General features: G+C 39.9%; 1 protein-coding gene and 1 long non-coding RNA gene across 2 annotated transcripts; both read right to left on the reverse strand.

Annotated features, from left to right (window-relative positions):
* Positions 1-21,124: 21,124 nt before the first annotated feature.
* Positions 21,125-22,798, reverse strand: LOC149401619 (uncharacterized). Its single transcript, XR_016296675.1, has 3 exons — positions 22,449-22,798; positions 22,030-22,378; positions 21,125-21,949 (listed from the first exon to the last, which is right to left on the reverse strand). It is a non-coding gene; the product is annotated as an uncharacterized LOC149401619 (long non-coding RNA).
* A 1,491-nt stretch (positions 22,799-24,289) lies between these two features.
* LOC149401620 (brassinosteroid-responsive RING protein 1-like) lies at positions 24,290-25,141 on the reverse strand. Its single transcript, XM_089613868.1, has one exon. It carries the CDS (start codon positions 24,983-24,985, stop codon positions 24,461-24,463), a length of 525 nt encoding a protein of 174 aa, XP_089469994.1. The 5' UTR covers positions 24,986-25,141; the 3' UTR covers positions 24,290-24,460.
* Positions 25,142-25,405: the final 264 nt, after the last annotated feature.

Consider the following 25,405-nt stretch of genomic DNA (forward strand, 5'->3'; position numbering starts at 1 on the left):
ACAAGCAGGTTCCAGGAGTTGTTCGACTGACGTTGTCGAAAAACGTGTCTCACAACGTCGCGAAGGAGAAGACCACAGTGGGGATGATGAAGGTCCTATCAGACATGTACGAGAAACTCTCGGCGAACAACAGGGTGTTTCTGATGAAGAAGTTATTCCATCTGAAGATGGATGAAGACGCTAGAGTGGCGGCGCACGTGAACGAATTCAATACGATTGTCAATCAGCTAACATCTGTTGAAATCGAGTTCGAAGATGAAGTGCGAGCTCTGATACTGCTCGCATCCTTACAAATTGTCGGGAGCCGATGACGGCCGCTGTTAGCAACTTGGTTGGAAGCGAAGTTGAAGATCAACGACGTGCGAGATCTCATCCTCGCCGAAGAGGTGCGGAGGATTGATTCTAGCGAGGCCTCGATGAGTTTGGCCTTGAACGTGGAGAACAGGGGAGAAACAACAATCGGAATAAAAACCGAGGGAAAGACAGGTCGAAGTCACGAAATGGGCGTGGTGTTGGAAAAGATCTAGGATTAAGAATAATTTATCGCCTCTAGCAAGCGGCGGAAGATAAAAATTCTTTAAAAAACGTAAAACGATTTTACTACCTAAACAAAGTGCATGAACATATAATTGCTTATTTATTAATAAAAGTTGAAACGTTCATTCATTCTTTCTTGTCTGAAGCTTTATGATAAAACCTTAGTCTTTAGTCCATAAACAAACCTAACAACATATGAAGAGACAAATGTAGATTTGCATGAACAAACTCTTCATGGTTTGCTTAAAATAATATATTCGCAATCTAAGGATCAAAGGACTATTGATCTCAGTACGATTGTTAGGAGAATCTATGCTGTCTGGTTATGGGACATTGAGAGTTGGAGACTCTATAGTTCTTGTAGGTATCTTCTGAAGGTACTGAATTGACCAGTGCACTTCTAGAGACAAGATAAGAACAAACCATTTAACCTCTTATGTCTCGAAGTCAGTACATATGAATTGCGTCATGCTTACCTCAATCCTAAAATGAGACATGCCGTTTCATAGCTTACGTATTCTCATTTGAGAAAGTCAGAGTTCGGATTCACTATGTGATTCTTAACAGGACCTATTGGTGAAGTACTAAGTTATGAAGATGTCATGAGTAACGTTGTGAAGATCTCATAGATATGGAATTCATGTACAAGATTGTTGAAATGCAATGTCTATCACCTCATGCTTTGTTCCTTGGAATGTGAATAAATGAACTGGCCAATGTCCAAATTGAGTCATGAATCTTTTGGATGAAACAATGTGACTTGATCCTCGTCAATACATTGGTTATGACTTATTCACAAGCGACAAATGAGTTGAGGAAATAACAGCTAGAAGGGTAAAATGGTAATTTTGTAAATCCCGACTAGCTAATGATATCCATGAAGGGTAAACATAGATAATATTCATTGGATCCACTCATCACTATTTAGTTGAATTCTTGAGTAGAAAATAAATTCATTTGAACCGAGTCTCTGTGTCAACTATTTAGTGGAGTCAGTTGACATTAGGCTAAACTTGGAAAAGGTTTGTGAACTTTTGAGTCCAAGTATTTTTAGCTCAAGCTTTGTTCATTTGGATCCATGAGATCATTGTCAGAAATCATATCGAGTAGGAATAGTTAAACTAGAAGCTAAGTCAAAACAAGAACGAGACAAGTTTTACGAAAATTGTCTAAATGGTATATTTGTCCTTTTGGACATAGGATGAAATGAATGTCAATAAATTTTTTGACATTGTCATATGATGACATTTTATCACTCGGCCATAACAAATTAAATGGGCCTTGAGGATTAAGTTCAGTTCATAGAATTTTACTTGAAAATTCTTAATGGGCCTTTTTTTATGTTGTCATGAACAAATGAAGAAGCATCTAGAAGCCCATTCTAGATATCTTGGCCGCCCAACATAGATAGAAAAAGAGAGATTATTTTGTGCATTAATGTATGAAGATACTTGCCAAAAAAAAAGAGGAAACAAATTTCCTCTATGGGGAAAGGGGGAATTCGGCCAAGCAAGAGGGAGAACAAAAGATGAAACAAATCCAAGACTTCTAGAAGCCTTATTTGGCCGTGTGACTTGAAGGGAAGGAGAGCAAATTTTTCTCATGAATATGTGATATTCTATAGAAGAGGAAACTACCTTGTTGAAGGTAATCCCTCTCCTATAAATAGAGCCCTCATTCCCTTCATTCTATTCATTCCAAAGTTTTAAAGATTGAGAGCTTCTCTCTGTAGAACCCTTGGCCGCCCCCTTCTCCCTCTCTCTCTCTAAGTTTTCTTTCGTTTTTGTTTTGGCACCTAGGTCCACATTTGACCTAGTGTTTTAGCTCTTCGACTCTTAGACTTATTCTTGAGTCATTGTGTTTAAAAGTGCCCACACACTAATTCCTTTCTTTCTCGAGTGATTATTGTGATAGAAACTTTTCTGGTTGCTCGAGTTCCTGAGGAAAGAAGAGAGACGTGCTGCGTGGGGAGACGAACGTTTCAACCTTCCTAAGGCTTCTCAACGTTCAAGCTTCTCAAAGGTTAGTAAACAAATAACGCTCATTAATAGTTTTAATTTATATGTACTTGCTCTTTGTCTAGGTTAGTAAAAACATTTTACTTGTTATAAAGAAAATTTTTAAATTCCGCCGCTTGCCCGAAGCATTAAATCTTTTATTAACCCTAGATCAATTCCAACAATATTCTGCTTCCATTGTGGAGTCAACAATGCAAAATTGCTTAATACTCATCCACTCAAAGCTCCAACATTAAGGATGAACACAGATACTGAAGTGGATTTCCTTGAATCCTTATCCGCCTGAAAGTCGGAGTCGGTATATCCTGTCATAGTCAGGTTAGTACCTGAATATGCAAGCATCAAGTTCCTAGTTCTCCGAAGATACTTCAGAACATGCTTAACAGCAATCCAGTGCTTGGGTCCAGGGTTAGACTGAAAACGGCTTACTACGCTAACTGCAAAGCAGATATCTGGTCTAGTACAAAGCATAGCATACATGAGACTTCCCACGGCTGAGGCGTAAGGAATTTTTCTCATGTCCTCAATCTCTTGTGCAGTCTTGGGAGACTGATCCTTAGAGTGTGAGACTCCGTGCCTAAAGGGTGTTTGGCCCTTCTTGGAGTCTTGCATCGTGAAGCGATCCATCACCTTATCAAGATAAGATGCTTGCGAGAGCGACAAAGTCTGGTTCTTCCGATCTCGAAAGATTTGGATCCCCAGAATGTACGCGGCTTCTCCTAGATCCTTCATATCGAATTGCTTTGCTAGCCATATTGTAACCTCAGATAATTTACCTACATCATTGCCTATGAGTAATATATCATCGTAATACAATAACAGAATCACAACTTTGCCCTCGTTTATTAACTTGTAAACACAAGGCTCATCTATTGACTGCTCAAAACCGAAGCTTTTTACAGTTTCATCGAATCTAATATTCCATGACCTAGATGCTTGCTTTAATCGATAAATAGACTTAAGCAACTCACAAACCTTGGTCTCTTGACCTTCTTCCACGAAACCGTCTGGTTGAACCATATAAATGCGCCCGTCAAGATTGCCGTTTAGAAAGGCAGTCTTAACATCCATTTTCCAGATCTCATAGTCGAGAGCTGCAAGTATGGATAGAAGTATGCGGATGAATTTATGCATCACGACTGGCGAGAAGGTATACTCATAGTCAATACCTTCCTTTTGGGTATAACCCTTTGCCACTAGTCGTGCTTTGAACGTCTCAACGTTCCCACCCAGACCTCTTTTCTTTTTGTATATCCACTTACACTCTACGGGTTTAATCCCTTCGGGAAGGTCTACAAGTTTCCAGAATTTGTTGACTACATCGAGTGCATTTCAAATTTCATGGCGTCAAGCCAAATGTTTGATTCAGAACCAACCATTGCATGGCAGTAGGAAATAGGGTCGTCCATGTCAGAGACGGCTACGAGACTATCCCCGTAAGACATGTACCTGTCAAGCTTTTGAGAAGCCCTCCCACTACGTCGAAGTACTACTTGACGAGATTTTGATGAGTTAGATTGTGTTTCAGTTGGGTTAAGAATAGTTCTTACAAATTAGGTACGTAGAAGCATCATCACCCAACTTTTCTTCAAGCATAATTTTTCTTCTAGGTTTTACATCTTTCATAAAGTCTTCCTCAAGGAAACGAGCGTTCGTGCTAATAAATGTTTTTTCGTCCTCGGGACTATAGAATGTAAAACCTTTGGTTTCCTTTGGATATCCAACAAGCAGACATAATTCTGACCTGGTAGCCAACTTGCTAGTCTTTTGCCTTAGCACATGTGCAGGGCAATCCCAAATTCTGATGTGGCCTAGATTTACTTTACGGTCAGTCCATCGTTCATAAGGAGCACCAGGAACCGTTTTAGACGGGTCTTGGTTCAAAATGTAAGCGGCTGTTTCGAGGGCATATCCCCAAAAGGAAATAGGGAGTGATGAGTAACTCATGATTGATCTAACCATCTCCATTAGAGTTCGGTTCCTTCTCTCTGACACTCAGTTTTGTTGAGGTGTGCCAGGTGCTGTAAGCTGAGAAGCGATACCTACTTCTTTAAGAAAGTCATCAAACTCTCCAGACATATACTCACCACCTCGATCGGATAGAAGGGTTTTGATATGTTTTTCAGTTTTCTTTTCCACAATAGCCCAGAACACCTTAAATACGTCAAAGGTCTCGAATTTGTGTTTGAGCAAATAGACAAAACCGTATCTTGAGTAATCATCGGTGAAGGTAACGAAGTATTCGTATCCTCCCCGTGCATGTGTACTGAGCGGACCACATACATCAAAATGTACGAGTTCCAACAACTCAGTGGCTCTTCGACCCTTAGCAGAGAAAGGTCGTTTAGTCGTTTTTCCTTCTATACAAGATTCACAAGTAGGCAATGAATCTATTTCAGAGGCTTGGAGTGGACAGTCACTCAAAAGTGTCTCTTAATCCTGTCTAGACTGATATGACCAAGTCTTAAGTGCTAGAGATATGTTGATTTTATTAGATCGGAGGAATCAGAAAGTTTGATCCTCTTTGGCTCCCTAACTAGATCGTTATCTATTTCAATGTCTAAAAGCAAAGGTTGCGTGGGATAAATGTAAAAGAGAGCATTCTTCATACATGCATCAGTGACGAAAGAATTATTGGAAAGAGAAATTCAAATTCCATTCTTCATAAACTTTAAACAATAATCTTGCTCATAAAGACAAGCAACGGATATCAAGTTCTTCCCGAATGAAGGAACAAAATAAATAATACTTAAATTTAAAGTTCGATCTTCAAAAGATAGCGTCACTAATCCCACGGCCTTTACTGACCCCGAGCTCCCATCACCTCATCTGAAGGAGAAGTCACCTTCCTCTAAGCTTTTGGTTTTCTTGAAACCAGTCAAGGAACAACAAATATGGTTAGTAGCAGTGGAGTCAAGAATCTACGTTGATACATTATCACCTACTAAGCATGCTTTGGTAATAAGTACATTCTATTTTCCTTTACTTTGAGGTAGGCAGGACAATTCTTCTTCTCAGCCTTGCGAGGTCTCTTTTCTTAATGAGACGTTCAGTAGTGTAAAGCTCCTTCATTAGCTTGGTAACAATGTATTCTAGCTTGTTCATGGAGTAGTTCAGCTTGAAGGTATCAAAATATTCAGGGAGAGTTTCCAAGATCATATCCATTTTAGTCACCCCATCAATCTCAGATCCTAGGATTTCCATTTCATTCATGTTAACTAATGATCAGCATCATATGGTCCCTGACAGCAGTCCCACCCTTCGTGCGACAGTTCATAAACTGTCGGACTGCTTGCTGTCTGGCCTGACTCCCTTGCCCTCCAAACATCTCATGGAGATTGTAGAGCATGTCGGCGGCTGTATCAATATCACGATGTTGCTGCTGGAGCACATTGTTCATAGATGCTAAAATATAGCATCTCGCAATCTTATCGGAATGGAGCCAGGCCGCCAAGGCGTCTTTGTCCTCTTGAGTCGAATCATCATTCGTTTGAGGAGGACACGGAGTGGTGAGTACCTATTTGTGCTTATCAACGGTAAGGACGATGTCGCGGTTACGTTTCCAATCTACGTAGTTCTCGCCTTCGAGTTTGTTTGAGGAAATGATGGTTCAGAGAGGGCTAAGAGACATCTTGCTAAAGTTGAAACAAGTTTTTGATTAGTCTTTTTGTTTAGGATTAAGTTTGTTTAAATTTTTAGGATGAACAAGACATGGAAAATCCAAATGTGTTATGAACAAAATGACACTTTACTCCTTCGAGGGAAGACCGCAAAGAGTCTCCTTTCATAAGTAAATGACTCATCATTAATGCATAGCCAAGATGTAAATACATCAAATTTGACTAGCCACCTTGTAAAAAAGTTTGATCACTCACATCCTTTCGCAGGGCCTCGAGAGAGGATTACTAGGGATTGAGTCTAAGTGTGTAACCAACCACTTATTCCAAGAGATCGACTTTGAAAAAAACAAAACTAACCACGGAGGAGAGGTCTTGTCTCATGGTTTCACTCTCGGACGTAGCTCTTCGAGCAATGATCAGAGCAAAGCGCCGTTGAGTACTCTCATTTAAGAGAGGGTCAGGAGGGTGACTCTTAGTCTGGCAACAATTGCACTTTTCATTAGTGTTGGTGATCGTGGGTTGCAAACAACAAGTATAACCCTCCCACTTAGTTTCTAGAGTTCGCACATCGTCTCTTATATGTTCGGAAACACATTTCCTTGTATATAGAGAGATAGAGTGGAATTCTAGAAATTGAATCTTAGATCGACATGTTTCATGGAGAGCAGTATTAGTGCATAAAGGCACAAGGTACATACTCAGACATTTTCCTATTTTCTACTAGGGAAAGTGTATGAGGTAAGTGTGAACTTCTAACTCACTTGAACACTTGAAGTTATAGATTACACATCTTCTTGCATCCTTTTGTCGACTAGTCTATGATGACACCTCCCACTTAAATTTTCAAGAGAAAATAGATTTTGAACATAAGTGATGTAGATATAGTTTTGAAAACATTTTGTAAACATAATTGATTTGGATGACAAAACATTTTCAAGTTTGAAAGTGAAAACAATTTTTCAAAATTCAAACTAGTTTTTGTAAAATCTTAATTTCAAGTAAATATTCCAAAAATCAAAAATTTTCAATAATTTGTCAATTTGAGTTCTAGAACTCTTGGAGTGTGATCCGGGATTCGGAATTCAAAAAATAAATTTTCAAGAAATCCTGGAATCTCGGGCAACGAACACCTCAGAGTTAAAAATACCGTAGACGGAGAATCCAATGTCTAATTGATCTAATTCCAACGTTTTTGGAAAGTAGACTCACAAGAATTTAATTTGGTTCAAGAACCATTCAAATCCAATTTCGAGCAGAGAGATACCCCCCTTTTACAGTAGGTATTCTTAAGCTCAAAGAATTCTGGACAGAAATTCGGCAGGGGATTTAAGTGCAAAAGATTTAAGTGTAACAGAACGTTTTATTGATTTGTTAAGTCTTTTAGATGTGTCTTATTAACAAGGTAATAGTATAGAATAAAAGAAAATAACAACTAAAATAAAACAAGCGAGTAAATAAACAAAGCAAGCAAGACAATATTACTTGTTCATGAAATTACCCGAAATTTCTCAAACTTATCAAAACGTGATTTTGATTAAGAAAAAATTAAAAACTTTTAGAACTGATTCTAATGTATTTTAATATCATAAAGGTGTAGAAAATCAACATGCTTTTTAATTTAAAGGCACGAGCAATAAATTAAAAAAAATCTAAAAAACAATTCTAGCAAATTCATTACCCGAGTAAAATTAAGAAAACGATTTTCAAACTCATAGTTTAAATTATATGCACATGCTTAAACTTTGACCATAACTCTGATACCATTTGTTGGAATAGATCTAGGATTTAAGAAAAGTTTATCGCTTCTAACAAGCGGCGGAATATAAAAATTTCTTTAAAAACACGTAAAACGATTTTACTACCTACACAAAGTGCATGAGCGTATAATTTAAAATTTAAAAACTACTTGAGTTTTCACTCGGTACCAACCTCGTTAGAAGCTTGAGCATTGAGAAGCCTTTGGAAAGGTTGAATCGCTCGTCTCCCCACTAAGCTTGTCTCCCTCGAGTCTTCTTGAACCTGTGAGTAACCACGAACGTTTCTACCACTAGAGTCTTTCGAGTATGGTTAGGATTTAGTGTGTGGGCACTTTTAAACACTATGACTTAAGAACTTGTCTTGGAGCCAAAGAGCTAAACCAAAACACTAGGTCTAATGAGGACCAATGTGCCAAAACAAAAGAGCAAGAAGAGAGAGAGAGAGAAAGAGAGAGAGAGAGAGAGAGAGAGAGAGAGAGAGAGAGAGAGAGAGAGAGAGAGAGAGAGGATGGGCGGCAAGGTTAGAGAGAGAAGCTCTCAATCTCTAAAACTTGTGTGTTACATATTGTGAATGAGGTGTGGATCTTATAGGAGGAGGGATTTCCTTGAAGATGTAGTTTCCTCTTTTCTATTGAATATCAAATATTCATGAGCATAATCTTTATTTCCCATTCCTATAATAATACCTAGGTCGGAAGTAGTTTCCTCTTTTCCTCGGAGCTTGGACGTCCAACATATTGCTTCATGAAGCAAATTTGTGTTGTCAATGGTGCCCACAAGAAGAGTTGTAGTGTCTATTTATGTACATTTGATGTCATATAGTCTTACGAAGACTCTTGCTTGTAATTGCTTATTCATTAATAAAAAGTTAAAACGTTCATTCATTCTTTCTTTGTTTGAAGGTTTATGATAAAACCTTAGTCTTTTAGTCCATAAACAAACTTAACAACTTACAAAGAGACAAATGTAGATTTGCATGAACAAACTCTTCGTAGTTTGCTTAAAACGATATATTCGCAATCTTAGGGTCAAAGGACTATTGACCTCAGTACGATTGTTAGAAGAATCTATGATGTCTGGTTATGAGGCATTGAGAGTTGGAGACTCTATAGTTCTTCTAGGTATCTTTCGAAGGTACTGAATTGACCAGTGCACTTCTAGAGACAAGATAAGAACAAACCATTTAACCTCTTATGTCTCGAAGTCACTATGTATGAATTGCATCATGCTTACCTTAATCCTGAAATGAGACATGCCATTTCACAGCTTAGTATTCTCATTTGAGAAAGTCAGAGTTCGGACTCACTATGTGATTCCGAACAGGGCCTATTGGTGAAGTACTAAGTTGTGAGTATGTCCTGAGTAACTTTGTGAAGTTCTCATAGATATGGAATTCATGTACAAGATTGCTGAAATGCAATGCATGTCACCTCATGCTTTGTTCCTTGGAGTGTGAATAAATGAACTGGCCAGTGTCCAAATTGAGTCCTGACTCTTTTGGATGAAACAATGTGACTTGCAAGGTATATTGAAGATAAGAAAGTAGTTGAAGAAGTTCAAGTGCGAGAGCTCTCCGTTTTTCGATCCGAGATGTGTGTGCCTTATGGGATGATGAACGCGATAGTATTAGACGATGAACAAAGAGAAAAAGCGGAGTGGTACATCTATACTAACTATCTTGAAGTGGATCCGTATTTGGTGTAAGTAATCGATCCACTTGCTTCTCTAAGTTATTTCATTGTTGTATTTTGTTTAAGCAATGTTTTAAACATGCAACAGCGAGCATTTGGATTTCCTGAACGAATCTGGAGTTCGCGATATTGAAGCGGAGCATAGAAAGGGATTCAAAGATTGGTTTGCGAACAAGGTAATAACACAATAACCCGTTTTTTTATAAACACACAAGTGCTAACCAATACTTTGTTTCGTAATAACCAGAGTTTTGAAATGAAAGCTAGTGGCTCTGACGTGTCTGACGAGATCTACTCGCTTTCTATCGGTTCCCTTCAAGTCGCTTATCAATATCCATGCTGTTTTGTTAACGGCGTGAAGTTCATTACTCATCGTCGCGATAATCAACGAGTCACTCAAAATAGCAGTGTATGTGTGCCTGTGGATGATTTATCTTACTACGGTCGGATGGAAGACGTCATGGTGCTAAATTATAGGTACGACTGTCGTGTTGTATTATTCAAATGAATATGGTACGGTGACAAGCACGATTCTCGGCGACTAGTTCACAACGATAAGACTACTGGAGAAACGAGTGTTTTTACCGCGAAACAGTGGTTTACAGAGGAGCCGTACATACTCGCAATTCAGGCGAAACAAGTCTTTTACATCAAAGATCTTGTTTTAGGTGGTAACTGGGAAATCGTTCAGGAATGCAATCATCAAGGGATTTGGGACGTTCCTGAAGTCGACCCCACCACCTCAGCCTCGATTCCGTTGACAATAGAATTGTCAAACATCGATCGTCTGAATCATCGACATGAAATCGAAGATGCTGAGCTAGTAAATATCGTTGACAATGGTGAGGAAGACGATGATGATCATGAGAAATGCATCGTTTTTTAGGGAGAAGATGTTGATATTGATGTTGATGTTGATGTTGATGTTGATATAAGTAGTGATGACGATGAATGAGAACTATCTATGTAACCACGGTTTTCCTCCGCCATATGTGAGGTTTTATAATAAAATATATCCGTGGTGTCACCCACGTTTTTGAATGATGTTGTTCCTTTTTGTTTTGTGATGTATGTTCACAAATGTTGTTTTATTTTATACGATATCAATTTGAAAATGTTGTTTTCATTTTATAGGATGTCGACCGCTTCGGGTTCGGGTGGAGATTCGCCACAGAGACCGGATTCTCAAGGTCCACCACAGGAACCTAATTCCCAAGGTCCTAAGAAATCAAGGGGACCAACAACCGGCTCGACGTCGACGCGAGCAACACAGGGTATACCGGGTGCGAAGGTGGTCAAGTGGGACCCAATAAACCAAACATTCTATCAAGAGATAAGAAAAGAAAATAAAAAGGTTGGACTATTTAACAACCGCCTCGGTGCTTTGGTGAAAGCACATATCCCGCCTACGACTCGTGATTGGAGTGAAGTGACGCCCCAGACGTTGGCTGCTATTTTGAGCGCACTTCATTCCGAGTTCAGATTTGTGTACACGGATCTTGACACCGGCGAGGATCTGCCTGCGGATTGCTATCAGAATACGATTGATCAGGCTATCATTCGGAATGCCAAGATCAGGCGATGCAACCAGAAGTCCAAGCTATCAGAGAAGTTCGATTTGGAGTTTTGTGGGAGCAAAGAAAACGATAAGGCGGAAACACCACCGGGATATAAGAAAGAGGATTGGGAGGCGGTGGTAGACGAGTTCGCAACTGACGATTGGAAGGTACGTAATGTATGATTGTAATAAATCACAATATCTTTATCAGATTGAATAATGACAAAATTAATTATTTGCAGAAAAAGTCTAATCGCAACAAGGAGAATTCGAAGAAGAAGAAGACGAGGTCGACTCAAGGATCTCTTTCTTTCTTGGCTCCTCGTCATTTGAACGTAAGTTATTCTAATTTTGAAATACTTAATTTGAAATAAATTCAATACTTATATTTTCATAACAATTGCAGAGTAAGGATGATGGGACTTTGGGCTCCGCGTTAACGACGTGGGAGCAAAAACACCTTAATAGAAAAGGTGAATGGACGACAGATTGGGCGAGACGAGCACATGTAAGTCATATGTGATAATTACGATTACGTTACTTACATAATAATTAAGTTTTAATAATTTTTCTTATGTGTAAAGGCGCGGATAGTTACTCTACTGGCGGATCTTCAGCGACAAGCAGAAGAGCAAGGCGTAGTCTTTAGCCAGGACGACGCAGAGGAGCACGCGATGCTAGAAATTCTCGGGAACCGTCAAGATTGGTACGTTGGAATAGGTCCAGCGGTCCCGAGATCATCTTGGGCTATTGCTCAAGCTCAGGATGAAAGCTCGTCGTCAGGCTCAGGCTCGTCGCGGCGCCGCGTTCCAGATCCAGTGGTTGGCGAGCTCCAAGCTCAGGTGGCGGCACAACAACTCGCTATGGATGAGATGAGGCGAGCCCAACAACAGCAGATGGAGGAGATGCAGCGACAACTGTTCGCGTTCACGCAGCAGTTTTCGCCCTTGCCTCAGATGTCGTCCGGCACGATGCCACAGATGCCTCAGATGTCGCCCGGCATGTTGCCACGGATGCCTCAGACGACGCCGTCGCCTCAGACAATGCCGCCATCAGTTTCAATGGCAGATGCTCAGACGACGCCGCCAGCTTCAGCAGAATTCCAGCGAGAGCGTACGAGCGGCAGTGCACGAGGAGGTAGCAGCAGTTCCGGAGGAAGATTTGGCGGAAGAGGGAGTAAATCATTGAAGGAGTGGTTTACAAACCGAGGAAAAGGAAAGGGAAAAGAATGAACATTTTTTTTAATTATTTGTCGTACATTATACTAATTATTGTAATCGAACAACAAATGTTTAGTTTTTATTATTATTATGAATATTAATTAATGAATTTTCTAATTAATAAACTATTTAGTAAGTATTATTTGATTATAATCATAGAATTTATAAGCATAATAAATAAATAAAAAATGAAGAAAAAAAAAACTATCGGGTGCGACTATCCGCACCCGAAAATTTGGCGGGTAGACCTTTGGGTGCGAATAGTCGCACCCAAAGGTGGAGGGAAGGCTATTGGGTGCGAAAAGTCGCACCCAATAGTTTCGCGGGAAAGCCATTGGGTGCGACTTGTCGCACCCAACGATTTGGCGGGTAGGCAATGGGTGCGACTAATCGCACCCAAATGTTTGGCGGGTAGGCCTTTGGGTGCGAAAAGTCGCACCCAATAGCCTTCCCGCGGACTTTTTCGCACATCTTTTCTGACTTATGGGTGCGAATTTGGGTGCGGAAAACCGCACCTAAAAGTCAGGACCATCGGGTGCGACTTTTCGCACCCAACACCTTTAGGTGCGACAAAGTCGCACCTAAAGGTCTCATTGGGTGGTGCGACTTTTGACTTTTAGGTGCGAAAAAAGTCGCACCCAATGATGTTTTTTGTACTAGTGTACCCTTAAAAACAATTAAGTTTCGATATAGCTTAGTGATTAGAAGTACCGTGACATCTAGTCTTGATTATCATAATAGCATTCCTTCACAGAAAAAGCTTCATGCGAGGAGGGAAGACATAGCCTTTTAATAACCCCCAAGCTTAGCCTCTTATCGGATTTTGGTGACAAAGCTTCTCCGATCCGTTCAACTCATTTATTAAAAACTATGTTAATCATATTAGATAAGTTACATATAATAAATGAAAGCCCATGATAACCCACAAAACAATTTTTCAAGATATATCATACATGGCAAAACAATTAATTGAACAAGCATGGCAAAGCATATATGGTTTTGATTCGGATTGATCGTATCCTAATTGATTCTTATAAATCTAACTTGATGAACTCAATCACATTAGTTCATGGATTCTTGTTGAGCACATTCTATGTCTCAAGTGAAAAATAAATCAATGTCAAAGATTATATATTGTTCCATAGTTGTCAAAAAATAATTTAATAATTAAGGCCCAATACAATTGGCCTTTGAAAAATAAATCGATGTCCTTGATCATTTATTTTTCATGTTTTAAATAAAATTTATTAGGGCCCAGCCCATATAATTAATTTAAATAAAACATCAAAAAATTAACCTTTCTTTTTAATAATCGGATTTGGGCCTCTTGGGCCCAACCTGGCTAACGGGCTTTGACCCGATCGAATCCTTGAGCCCACTTACCAAGGTAGGGCTCAACAAGTTAGCTCGGATCAAGAGCCAAGAAGGCAAAAAATCTGAGACTCCTATCTAAGGGATAGGCGGAATTTTGTGACAAGGATGTCACAAAATTCGTCTTATTCGTCAAAGGTGGATCTCTGGAACTCCGATTGGGCTGTGCTTTGGACTCATCTCATCTCGCACCGGGTAGTCAACCCTCCGAATTTCAGGACGATCGGATTACAACAAGTATTTTGAATAAAATTACAAAAATCATATACCCTTTGAATTTCGGGTTTAACAACAATTCTAGAAATGCGAGAATAAAAAATCTACGATCAACCACGAATCACAATTCATCTATCATATCATACTGAATTGAATGAATAACATATCATAATATAAATTCATAAAAATAACATTGAAATTAATTACTAGAACGAATCAATTAATTAAGTAATCATCTAGCTCTAATACCACTTGTTGGTAATTATTGCACCTTAAATAATCAATTAAATGCGGATAATAATAATTACACTAACAAGAGCTAATTATTAACATGGTTATTAAACAAGATCTAGATTACTTAATTAATTAAATATAAGAAACTTCATCAAGCAACCATATCAGATAAAAGACGAGTTTAAGAAAACTTACAGTTTTTGGCTCACGAACCGAAAGCTTTCACAATCCGTCTTCGTCTTGAACGTACAAGCCTCCACACGATCAGATCTGAAACTCCTCCTTCAAGGACTCGATGTGATGACACCAAAGTCTTCCGAAACGTAATCTCCGAGGAAGATAAGACAAAAGAGTGGGCTTCGTTATATCTCACTAGATCTGGAAACGGGGTGTTTCCGATCTTTCTCTCTTATTTTTAAGAATGGAATTGAAGAAATTCCGAGGGAAGAAAGAAGCGAAGGCACGGCCACAAGGGAGAGAGTAGGCTGCCGATTTTATCACTTTATTAGGTTCAACTTTGCTTCTCATTAGCCCTCTATTTATAGCAGTTTAAAAGGTCTCTTTATAGAATATTCCAGAATATTCTAAAAGATATTATTTCTTTTTATTATTTCCACACTAGTGGATTAAATCTTAGTCATTGGATCTCAGCAAGTGAATCCTATTTTTTCTCTCATCCGTCAGATCAATATCTAGGATTTTATTTTATACAAAAGTATAAAATATTTGTTGTTGAGAAAATTTAGGAATATATATTCTTCTAAATATTCTCCTTATATTTAGCCTAAATATTAGGAGAGAATATAAGAAAATCATATCTCCTATTTATTCTCCTATAATTTATGAACAGAAAAACAGAAAAAATACTGGTTTGCAACAGACAGCTAAAAATCGCCTCCACTGGTAGGGAGGCCCAAATTTTTGCTTTTTCAAGGCCCAATAGGTTTAAACCCATTTAACACATATTTACTTGTCCAACAATAAATATAAAGTTTATTTACTTGATCTAGCAATAAATAAATAGCTTTACTATAAATATTTATTTAATTCCCAAAATACCCTTTTTGGAATTTAATGTTGTCAATCACTATTACAGCAAGTGAGATTATAATAATAATACATACTATTATATTAACGTTCTTACCCGCCTTTATCGAAGCCGAATCGGGGAACCTAGTAGTAGAAGCTTAACAATGTCGACAAAAGATAAAATATTCCTTTTTCTTTTTTAATCGAATTGTCTAGTCCCTTACAATACTCAACCGTGTAATCCAGGACTGAACCCAACTTTGATACTATAATTATATTTACCCATCGTAACGAGTGTCCACTGATTTAGTCAGTGCGTAATCATGACCCTCCAGGTTCCGCCCGTATCGAGATAGGTCAATTTGTTCTGTAATACCTTTCTCGTTACATATAAGCCCTAAGCATCGTTGCTTCCCCAGCAAAAGATTCAACCGAACGTAAGCCAACTTCGGAAGTGTGCACAATCAATCAGTCCTGGAATCAACCATTAGGTGAGAGAACATTAACCTTCTTTTAGAAGGTGTACGACTTGAACATTACCCGAGAGCATGTTGTTAATGGTGCTTACAAGAAGAGTAGTAGTCTTTACTTATGTACATTTGATGTAATAAAGTCTCATGAAGACTCTTGCTTGTAACTGCTGAATAATTAATAAAAGTTGAAACGTTCATTCATTCTTCCTTGCATGTTTGAAGCTTTATGATAAAGTATAGTCTTTAGTCCTTAAACAAACCTAACAACATATGAAGAGTCAAATATAGATTTGCATGAACAAACTCTTCATGGTTTGCTTAAAATAGTATATTCACAATCTAAGGATCAAAGGGTTATTCATCTCAGTATGATTGTTAGGAGAATCTATGATGTCTGGTTATGAGGCATTGAGAGTTGGAGACTCTATAGTTCTTCCTAGGTATCTTCTGAAGGTACTGAATTGACCAGTGCACTTATAAAGATAGAATAAGAACAAACCATTTAGCCTCTTATGTCTCGGAGTCACTATGAATGAATTGCATCATACTTACCTCAATCCTAAAATGAGACATGTCATTTCATAGCTTACGTACTCTCATTTGAGAAAGTCAGAGCTCTAGACTCACTATGTGATATAGACAAGACCTATTGGTGAAGTAGTAAGTTATGAAGATGTCATGAACAACTTTGTGAAGATCTCATAGATATGGAATTCGTGTACAAGATTGCTTAAATGCAATGTATATCACCTCATGCTTTGTTCCTGGGAATGTGAATAAATGAACTGACCAGTGTCCAAATTGAGTCGTGACTCTTTTGGATGAATCAATGTGAATTGTTAGCTCCTCGTTAATACATTGTTTCTAGCTTATTCACAAGCGACAAAGGAGTTGAGGAAATAACAACTAGAAGGGTAAAATGGTAATTTTGTAAATCTCATCTAGTTGATGATATTCACGAAGGGTAAACATAGATAATATTCAATGGATCCACTCATTACAATTAAGTAGAATTCTTGAGTAGAAAATATATTCATATGAACCGAGAGATTTCAGTGTCAACTCTTTAGTGGAGTCAGTTGACATCAAGCTAGAACTTGGAAAATGTTTGTGAACTTTTTAGTCCAAGTATGCTAGCTCAAGTTTTGTTCATTTTGATCCATGAGGTCACTACTACAAGTCTTTAGAGTAGGATTAGTTAAACATGAAAGCTAAGTAAAAACAAGTTTAAATATTGAACTAGACAAGTTTTACGAAAATTGTCTAAAGGATAATTTTGTCTTTTTGACATGGGGTTGTATGAATGTCAATAAATAAGTTTTTTGACATTGTCATATGATGACAATAAATTCTATATCACTCGGCCATATTAAGGAATTGGGCATTGAGGATTGAATTTCATTTCATGGAATTTTATGTGAAAATTCTTGATGGGCTTTTCTTGTGTTATCATGAACAAATAAAGAAACATCTATAAGCATGTTCTAGAAGCCATAGAAACCGTCCACAATAGAGAAGGAAAGAGATTATTTTGTGCATTGATGTATGAAGATACTTGCCAAAAAAAAAGAGGAAACAAATTTCTTCTATAAGGAATGCATATGGGCGGCAAGGAGAGAGGAAATCAAATGAGGAAACAAATCCATGTGGCATGAGGGACATGTCTTGGACGTGCAAGTGGGAAAGAGGAAATCAAATATTTGCTCATGAATATGTGATATTCAATAGAGAAGAGGAAACTACCGTTTGAAGGTAATCCTCCTCCTATAGATACCTCACCTCATTCACAATTCACAACACACAAGAGATTGAGAGCTTCTATCTCTAACCTTGTAGCCGCCCACCCTCTCTTTCTCTCTCTCTCTCTCTCTCTCTCTCTCTCTCTCTCTCTCTCTATCTCTTATTCTCCTTTTTGTTTTGGCACCTAGTTCCTCATTAGACCTAGCATTTGTTTTAACTCTTTGGCTCAAAGACTTGTTCTTGAGTCATTGTGTTTAAAAGTGTCCACACACTAAATCCTAACCAAACTCAAAGACTCTATTGGTAGAAACTTTCCTGGTTACTCACATGTTCAAAGAAGACTAGTGGGAGAGGCGAGCTGCGTGGGAAGACGAACGTTTCAACCTTCCTAAGGCTTCTCAACGTTCAAGCTCCATTCAAGGTTGGTACCGAGTAAAAACTAAATGTAGTTTTAAAATTTTAAATCATATGTTCATGCACTTTGTCTAGGTTGTAAAAACGTTTTACGCATTTTAAAGAAATTTTTTATATTTTGCCGCTTGCTAGAAGCGATAAATCTTTTCTTAACCCTAGATCTATTCCAACAGCGCATATCAGTCATCGACCAAGTTTTAGTTCACCGCCCGATCTCGGATGCCCAGCATGCGATTCAGTTTGATACGGAGACTATGGATGATAGTTGTTATTGATTATGAATGTTATCAGTCCTCAACCCACTAATCATATGATGCTAATAAAGTAACTTCTTATCTTATTTAGTAATCATCATTTTCTAGTGGGCAATATTCTTAACAAGAGAAACTTTTTCTAGCTCTCGTGACGGCAGCTAAAAAGCTACGCCCATATTTCCAAGCTCACCCTATCGCGGTGCGAACTGAGCACCCGATCGGTAAAGCTCGACTTTGTGGTAGAATTCTCCTACACTCTCGATATGGGAAGAGCTGAAAATGACTCACCAACGACGTGATGGTACGAAAGAGAAAGGTTGACCCAATGGGTCCCATCTGAGAATTACACGTAGACAGAGCATCTAATGCTCGGGGGGCTGGTGCCGCAATCATTCTAACTAACCCCGATGGGAAAAGCTACGGTACACCCTTCACTACGGTTTCCAGGCCTCCAACAACGAGGCCGAGTACGAAGCCCTTATCGTAGGGATAGAGCTAGCACAACAACAGCTTGGTGCCAAAAACCTGCCAATACGCTGCGACTCGTAGTTGATCGTAAATCAGGTTAAAGGCGATTATACCACCAAGGAGCCCAACATGGTCGCCTACCTGGCGAAGACAAACTCCAAACTCGATGCCTTATCTTGGTTCGGAGGCTGACGCTCTTGCTCGCCTCGGATCTAGCATCGACGAAGAAGGATTGGGGATTGTCCCCATCGAATTTCTCCCACGACCATCCATCTCCCGAGGCAAAGTCGGAACCATAGAAGATACGCCTCAGCCAACTTGGATGAGCTCGATTATCGAATTTCTACGAAAAGGGAAACTCCCCGAAGACCGCAAAGAAGCCGATAAATTGAGAGTCCTAGCATCCAAGTACACAATTCGAGATGACATACTCTACAAGCGCGGTTACTCAACGCCGCTGCTATGGTGCCTCAATAGCATCGAGTCGGCCAAGATCCTCCGTGAAATACACGAAGGCATCTGTGGGAACCATGCTGCTGGGATCTCCCTCGCGCTCAAAGAACTTAAACAAGGCTATTTTGGCCTACCATGAAGAAAGATGCCTGTGAATGGGCGAGGCGTTGCGATAAGTGCCAGCGCTTCTCCAAAATCCCGAGACAGTCACCGACTCCACTAAGCAGCATCATCATCCCACGACCCTTTGCTAAATGGGGTGTGGACAACATTGGCAAGTTCCCGACGGCGCCAAGATAATACGAATACGCCATTGTCGCCATCGACTACTTCACCAAATGGGTAGAAGCCGGGCGGCTTGCCAGAATCACCGAGGCAAATATGACGAACTTCATCTGGAAGAACATCATCTGCCGGCACGGCATCCCTGCCTCGATTGTGATCGACAATGGCACACAATTCGACAACGCACAAGTAAGAGATATCCGCGATCAACTAAAGATCAGTAAGACTTCTCCTCGCCACCCCATCCGCAGGCCAACGGCCAAGTCGAAGCAGTCAACAAGACTATTAAAAGCAATCTAAAAAAGAAGCTCGAAGACAAGAAAGGCGCCTGGGCCGAAGAGCTACCATTCGTCATGTGGGCTTACCGAACAACCGCACGGAATGCCACCGGGGAAACTCCATTCTCCCTCGCATACGGGATCGAAGCTGTGGTTCCAGTCAAACCGAGATCCCCACATTCCGAGATCCCCGCCTCGCTGCACAAAAGCGCAAAGTCGTAAAATACTACAACTTCAAGATCAAAAGGCGAACCTTTGCCATCGGAAGCCTTGTACTCAGGCGAGTGTTTCAAAATACCCAAGTACAAGGCGACGGCGTCCTCGACCCAAATTGGGAAGGATCCTACAGAATCCGCCAAGTCATACATGACGGGACCTACTACATCGAATACACGGACGGGGCCCCGATCCGTCATCCGTGGAATGCGGAACACTTGAGGCAGTACTACCAGTAACTAGCAATTCCCCCATTTTATTGCTTTGATTGCCCACATTCAATAAGACCTACGAGCCAACATTTTAGGATTTTTTATTTTTCGCAATAATAATAAAGTTCGAGGTTTTTCTTTCAAAATCCGATTTATCAAAGTTTTTCGGTCATCAAAGTTAACCCAAAAACTTGGGGTGCTAGTGACACAAAAAAAAAAAAAAAACTTAAGTCTCAACCTGAACACAAACGAGAACAAAGACCTTAAGCCATCCCTCGCGACGCACCTAAGACGCCTACATGGCGCATCTAAGACGCCTACATGGCGCACTAAGCCGTCCCTCACGACGCACTAAAGCCGTCCCTCGCGACGCATCTAAGACGCCTACATGGCGCACCTAAGACGCCTACATGACGCACTAAGACATCCCTCGCGACACACTAAAGTCGTCCCTCGCGACGCACCTAAGACGCCTACATGACGCACTAAGACGTCCCTCGCGACGCACTAAAGCCGTCCCTCGCGACGCACCTAAGACGCCTACATGGCGCACCTAAGACGCTTACATGGCTTACTAAGCCGTCCCTCGCGACGCACCAAAGCCGCCTACATGGCACACCTAAGACGCCTACATGGCGCACTAAGCCGTCCATCGCGATGCACCAAAGCCGCCTACATGGCGCACTTAAGACGCCTACATGGTGCACGAGACCATCTTTCACGACGCACCAAAGTTTCCTACATGGCGCGGCGTATGATGACTAATCACAACGCACTCGAAGCTGCCACAGGGCGCACCTAAACCGCCATACTAGGCGCAGTTCATACCATCTCACACGATGAACCCACATCATCGCAACTGCGACAGATTTATCCCAACCCAAAGAAGCGACACGTTTGCTCGGGAACAGGGATGCAAACCATACAACGGTTCGCACTTCTAAGGCCGAACCCCCGCGATGGCAATGAACCAAATTACTAAGGGGGGGGGGAGGGGCGCTAAATCCTGCCAAGGCAAAAGACTTGTCAAAATGAGCAGACTTGTTCGAAAGATCAAAATATATATTCCATACAAAAATTCCTACAAAAAATAAGCGCTAAGACAAGTGCACCGAAAAAGGGAAAATCCTAAAAAAACAAGCGCTAAGACAAGTGCGCTAAGAAAGAAAATTCCTAAGGAATGCAATGCGCTAAACACTTGCACGAAAAACTACAGGAACACGACTTGTTCGTCTCCACCACCAGGAGGCTCGACCCCGTCAAACAATGGGAATAGAGAGTCGAAGAAGTCAAAACTAATCACTCGAGAGAAATTCTCAGTAGCGGTAGCTTCCCGACACTCCACCACTGCAGCACGCCTCGCTTCCTCGACAGCGACATCGAAATCGTCCTGCAAGTCTGATCGCGTTATTTTTTAATCATCAAACCTTACTAATTGATCAATTCCATATTCTTAGGCAAGCTCAGTCAAGCTACTTCCTCCGCTAAAGAGTCACGCTCGGGCTCAGCCCGGACGCGGACAGCCTCGCTCGACGAAAGCTGGCTCTGTATGATGTTCACATCATCCGTCCGCGTATCCAACTGGCATCGAAGGTACCACACCTCGCTCTGGAAAACTTTCGTCGATCGAGTCGCCACCTCTAGAGCTCGACGCTCCATAGTCAATTCTCCAGCCATCTTCGCCACTACTGACTAGGCACGATCACACTTGCCTTGGACGACTCCCAATTCCACCCGAGTCTCTTGAAGCTGCTCGCGAAGACTCGCGAACTCTGCCTTTGAGTGAGAACCTCGCTCGGCCCAGGCTAGTTGAGACTTTTCTTGAGCATGCTCCTCCTGGATGAGTCCCATGCGCCGAATGAAATCATGTAGAATCTTCTCGCCTCGGGTCGCACGTGTGAGCACCTGAAATGATTGGAACAGCAAGTCAGCAAAAGTGAAGTTGCCGCAAAATAGAAAGACAAGATAAGCAGAGGGAAACTTACCATTTGTGTCGTCAAAGACGCCATTACTGAAGAACTCCACATCGCCACTTGTCACGATGCCCTTCCACATCTTCAACAGGGATTGCGTGAGCCCCTGAGAACACTCCCCTCTGACTTACACAGCCTCCGCTTCGATCATCGAGTTTGCACGCTTCGAATCCGAAGGTGCATCCGGAAGAGCCAAGGAAGAGGGTCGCTTCAAAGAAGTGCGGGGACCGCTCTCCGCCGAGCAATCGGCGTCGGACTTCTCCTTACCATTCTGCGTTGCGAGAACGAATCGCTGCCAATGACTTCAAGTCTCGAGAAGATCTCACCAAACGCGCGCGAGCCCTCGCCCTAGCCGAGGAAGCTGCAAAAACAACAAAGATCAGACCTCTGACTAAAAGAGCCTGAAGCTACAAAACCAAACACCAAAGTACCTGGAAGACCGGGGCTCGAGGGAGACGACGCGGCACTAGGGACTCATTAGTTTGGCTCGATTTAAACTCATAACGATGTTCATGAAATGATAAAAATTGGACCATATAATTACAATCAAGGTTCTAAATGACGACAATTTTTGTCAAAATTCGACGGAGCTTCAACAGCCGACGAAGAATATATATTAAAAATTGAAGATATAAATTGCAGCTTTTGGGATTCGACCACAAGGTGTCGGCATGGGGCGTTCAACCACTACCACTCGACTACGCTTTCGATTTGTTATACTACGTATAAGTGTTATATAAGATTTTTGAATCAAGAATCTTATATTTTCATAAACTTAATATAAAAAATAATATACAAATAAAAAAAAATAAGAAATTTATAAAATATTAAAAATTAAGTTATAAAAAATATATCACATATAAATTTAAAAATCTCATTTAGGTTTAAGAAATAAAAGATATATATATATACACACACAAATATATATATATATATATATATATATATGTATAAATTTGTGTATTGGGTATAAATATGTTACGTGGGATTGAAATTAAAGAGTTGTGGGTATTGGAATATTGAATTTATATTGGTGTAAAAGCAATTACGTATTGAAAATTATAAAATATAATTGGCATAAATCTTAAATTTAAAAATTTTAAAAATACATGTATCATGTATATACATATAAGATATTCAACAACAATATTTTCGTTCGATTTTCTATTGGCATGTCGATTTTCCGAGAAAAATGACATTTGAAAACGGTAAATCAGTTTTCCATTTTTGCAGTTTCCCGTCGGTATGTCGATTTTCCGTAAATTAGAAAGATCGAAACGGCATCGAAAACTGTAATTGAAACCTTGCAATTTGTTAACTAAATAAAACAAAAGACGAAGTGCATACCAACTTTTTCAGTGGTTTTTATTTATTATTCAGAAAGAACTGGAAACACAAATTCACAAATAATTAGTTAAACAAGGTGTAATGTTTCAATTTTAAATCCCCTGACATAGTAAAATTTAAGGAAAGTTAAACATAGTAAAACACAATATACTCTAAAAATAGGAAATATAATTGAAAAGCTTTTGAAAAAAAAAAAAAAAAAACGGAGCTGATCCGATTCACTGTTTGATGACACTGACAAGATCCGGAAAAATCGGTTTCGCCACCTGCGTCTGCCTTTCTTAACAAACTAATGGTACACGTTCATTATTATTATTTATTTTCCAAAATATATTAAGTAGAGCCAACATTACAACTTACTCCACTAAATGTAAAACATTTCACCCCATTTTTGTTCTTTAAATTTCTTTCTTTAGACAACCGAATCAATGATTAAGGTGTGAACAGAACATCCACCACTAATAATATAATTAACAAAATCTAGACTAATGATTTGCTCCCAATACCAACCTTAACATTTTCCAATTTCACAATGACTTTTTTCTTCTTCTTTCCATTCCCTTTCCTCTTGTTTGACTGTTTGCAATAACTTAGTCGCCAAAGCATCAAATAATAATAAAAGAATAAAGAAGACAACCTAATCTATTACAAAAATCCCCTCTCTTGTTTTCTATGTCACCAAACTCCATGTAATGATGTAATATATACAAAACTTCAATAACCCAAAGAACAAACCTACTACGTACTACCGAATTATATACTTTTTTTAGCAAACCAAAAAAAAAAACTGCCAAATTACAGGGGTAACGTAGTAAAAATAAAATAAATAAAAAAAAAAAAAATTTCTTGAGTGCTTTGGAATAATAACAATAATTATTCTCCCCAAGCATCAAATAATAACAATAATTAAGAGACAGCCAAATCGATCACAAAAATCTTCTCTTTTTCTGTTCCAAATTCCATGTAATATTTACAAAAACCCAATAACCCGACCAAACTAAATTACTACCAAATTTTACAGGATGATTGATCAATTAAACCCCCCCACAAAAAATAACAATAAGTTACAAAAATGATGATTAATTAGTACTCATCTTCAAAAAGAAGCGTAGTGATCAGAAGTGTAGAAATCAAGCGCACCGGAAGCCGCCCAGAGGCGGCGATTGAAGTCTTCCCGGAGATGGTCCGGAACGACGGAGGTCCGGCAGAGAGGACAGGTATTCTGATCGTGGTCCATCCAACGGTCGAGGCACTCACGGTGGAACACGTGGCGGCAGTTGGAGAGCCGTCGGATCTCTTCCTTCCCTTCGAAGTCGTGAAGGCAAACAGCGCAGCCCTCCGGCGGCGCAGGTTCTCCGTCTCCAGCGGCGATGTCGGAGAATTTGACGGCGGCGGGGAGCAGCTCTCGGATTATGGCGGCGGAGATCGGCGGCGATGAGGTGGCGGAGGAGGAGGGAAAGTTGTGATTGGGCCACGTGGCGTCGGTGGTTTCTAGAAGGTCGGAGAGGCCGATGAGGTGGAAGAGAGAGAAGATGACGGCCCTGATGAAGGCGAGGAGAGAGAGTGTGTGTAGGAATAGGTTTGGAAAGAATACCTCTGTGTATCCAACCGGAAACCCCATTTTTTTAATTATTTATATATATATTCAGAGAGAGAGAGAGTAGCTTAGCTGGTTGAGGTTTGACAGAGGTGTGTTTCTTCTCTAGAGAGATAGAGAGAGAGAGCGAGCGAGCGAGCGAGGAATAATAAGGAAGATAGAGAGAGAGGGTTTTATAGAGAGAGAGGGTTTCATAGAGAGAGAGGCTTGGAAGGTTCTGTTTCAAATATGGAGGGCTGGGACTTGATGGCTTGGCTAATAATCTTTTATTAATCCATAATCACGCCGAGTACCTTTTACATACTGATATATTATTTTTAATATTGTTTTGGGCTGCGTCATTAACAGAAACTTTCGTAAAAATTAATTATCTTTCTTTGATTAATTATAATTTTTATGTAAAAATTATAATTAATGAGCAGTATTTTTTCAGAAATTTTTATT

This window comes from Urtica dioica, chromosome 4, assembly GCF_054948205.1.
Source record: "Urtica dioica subsp. dioica isolate 48M chromosome 4, U.dioica_male_clone48M_v1_H2, whole genome shotgun sequence".
NCBI classification, from domain to species: Eukaryota; Viridiplantae; Streptophyta; class Magnoliopsida; order Rosales; family Urticaceae; genus Urtica; species Urtica dioica.

Coding starts and splice junctions, on each gene's coding strand:
- LOC149401620 (XM_089613868.1), bottom strand. CDS start 24,985: ATGGGGTTTCCGGTTGGATACACAGAGGTATTCTTTCCAAACCTATTC.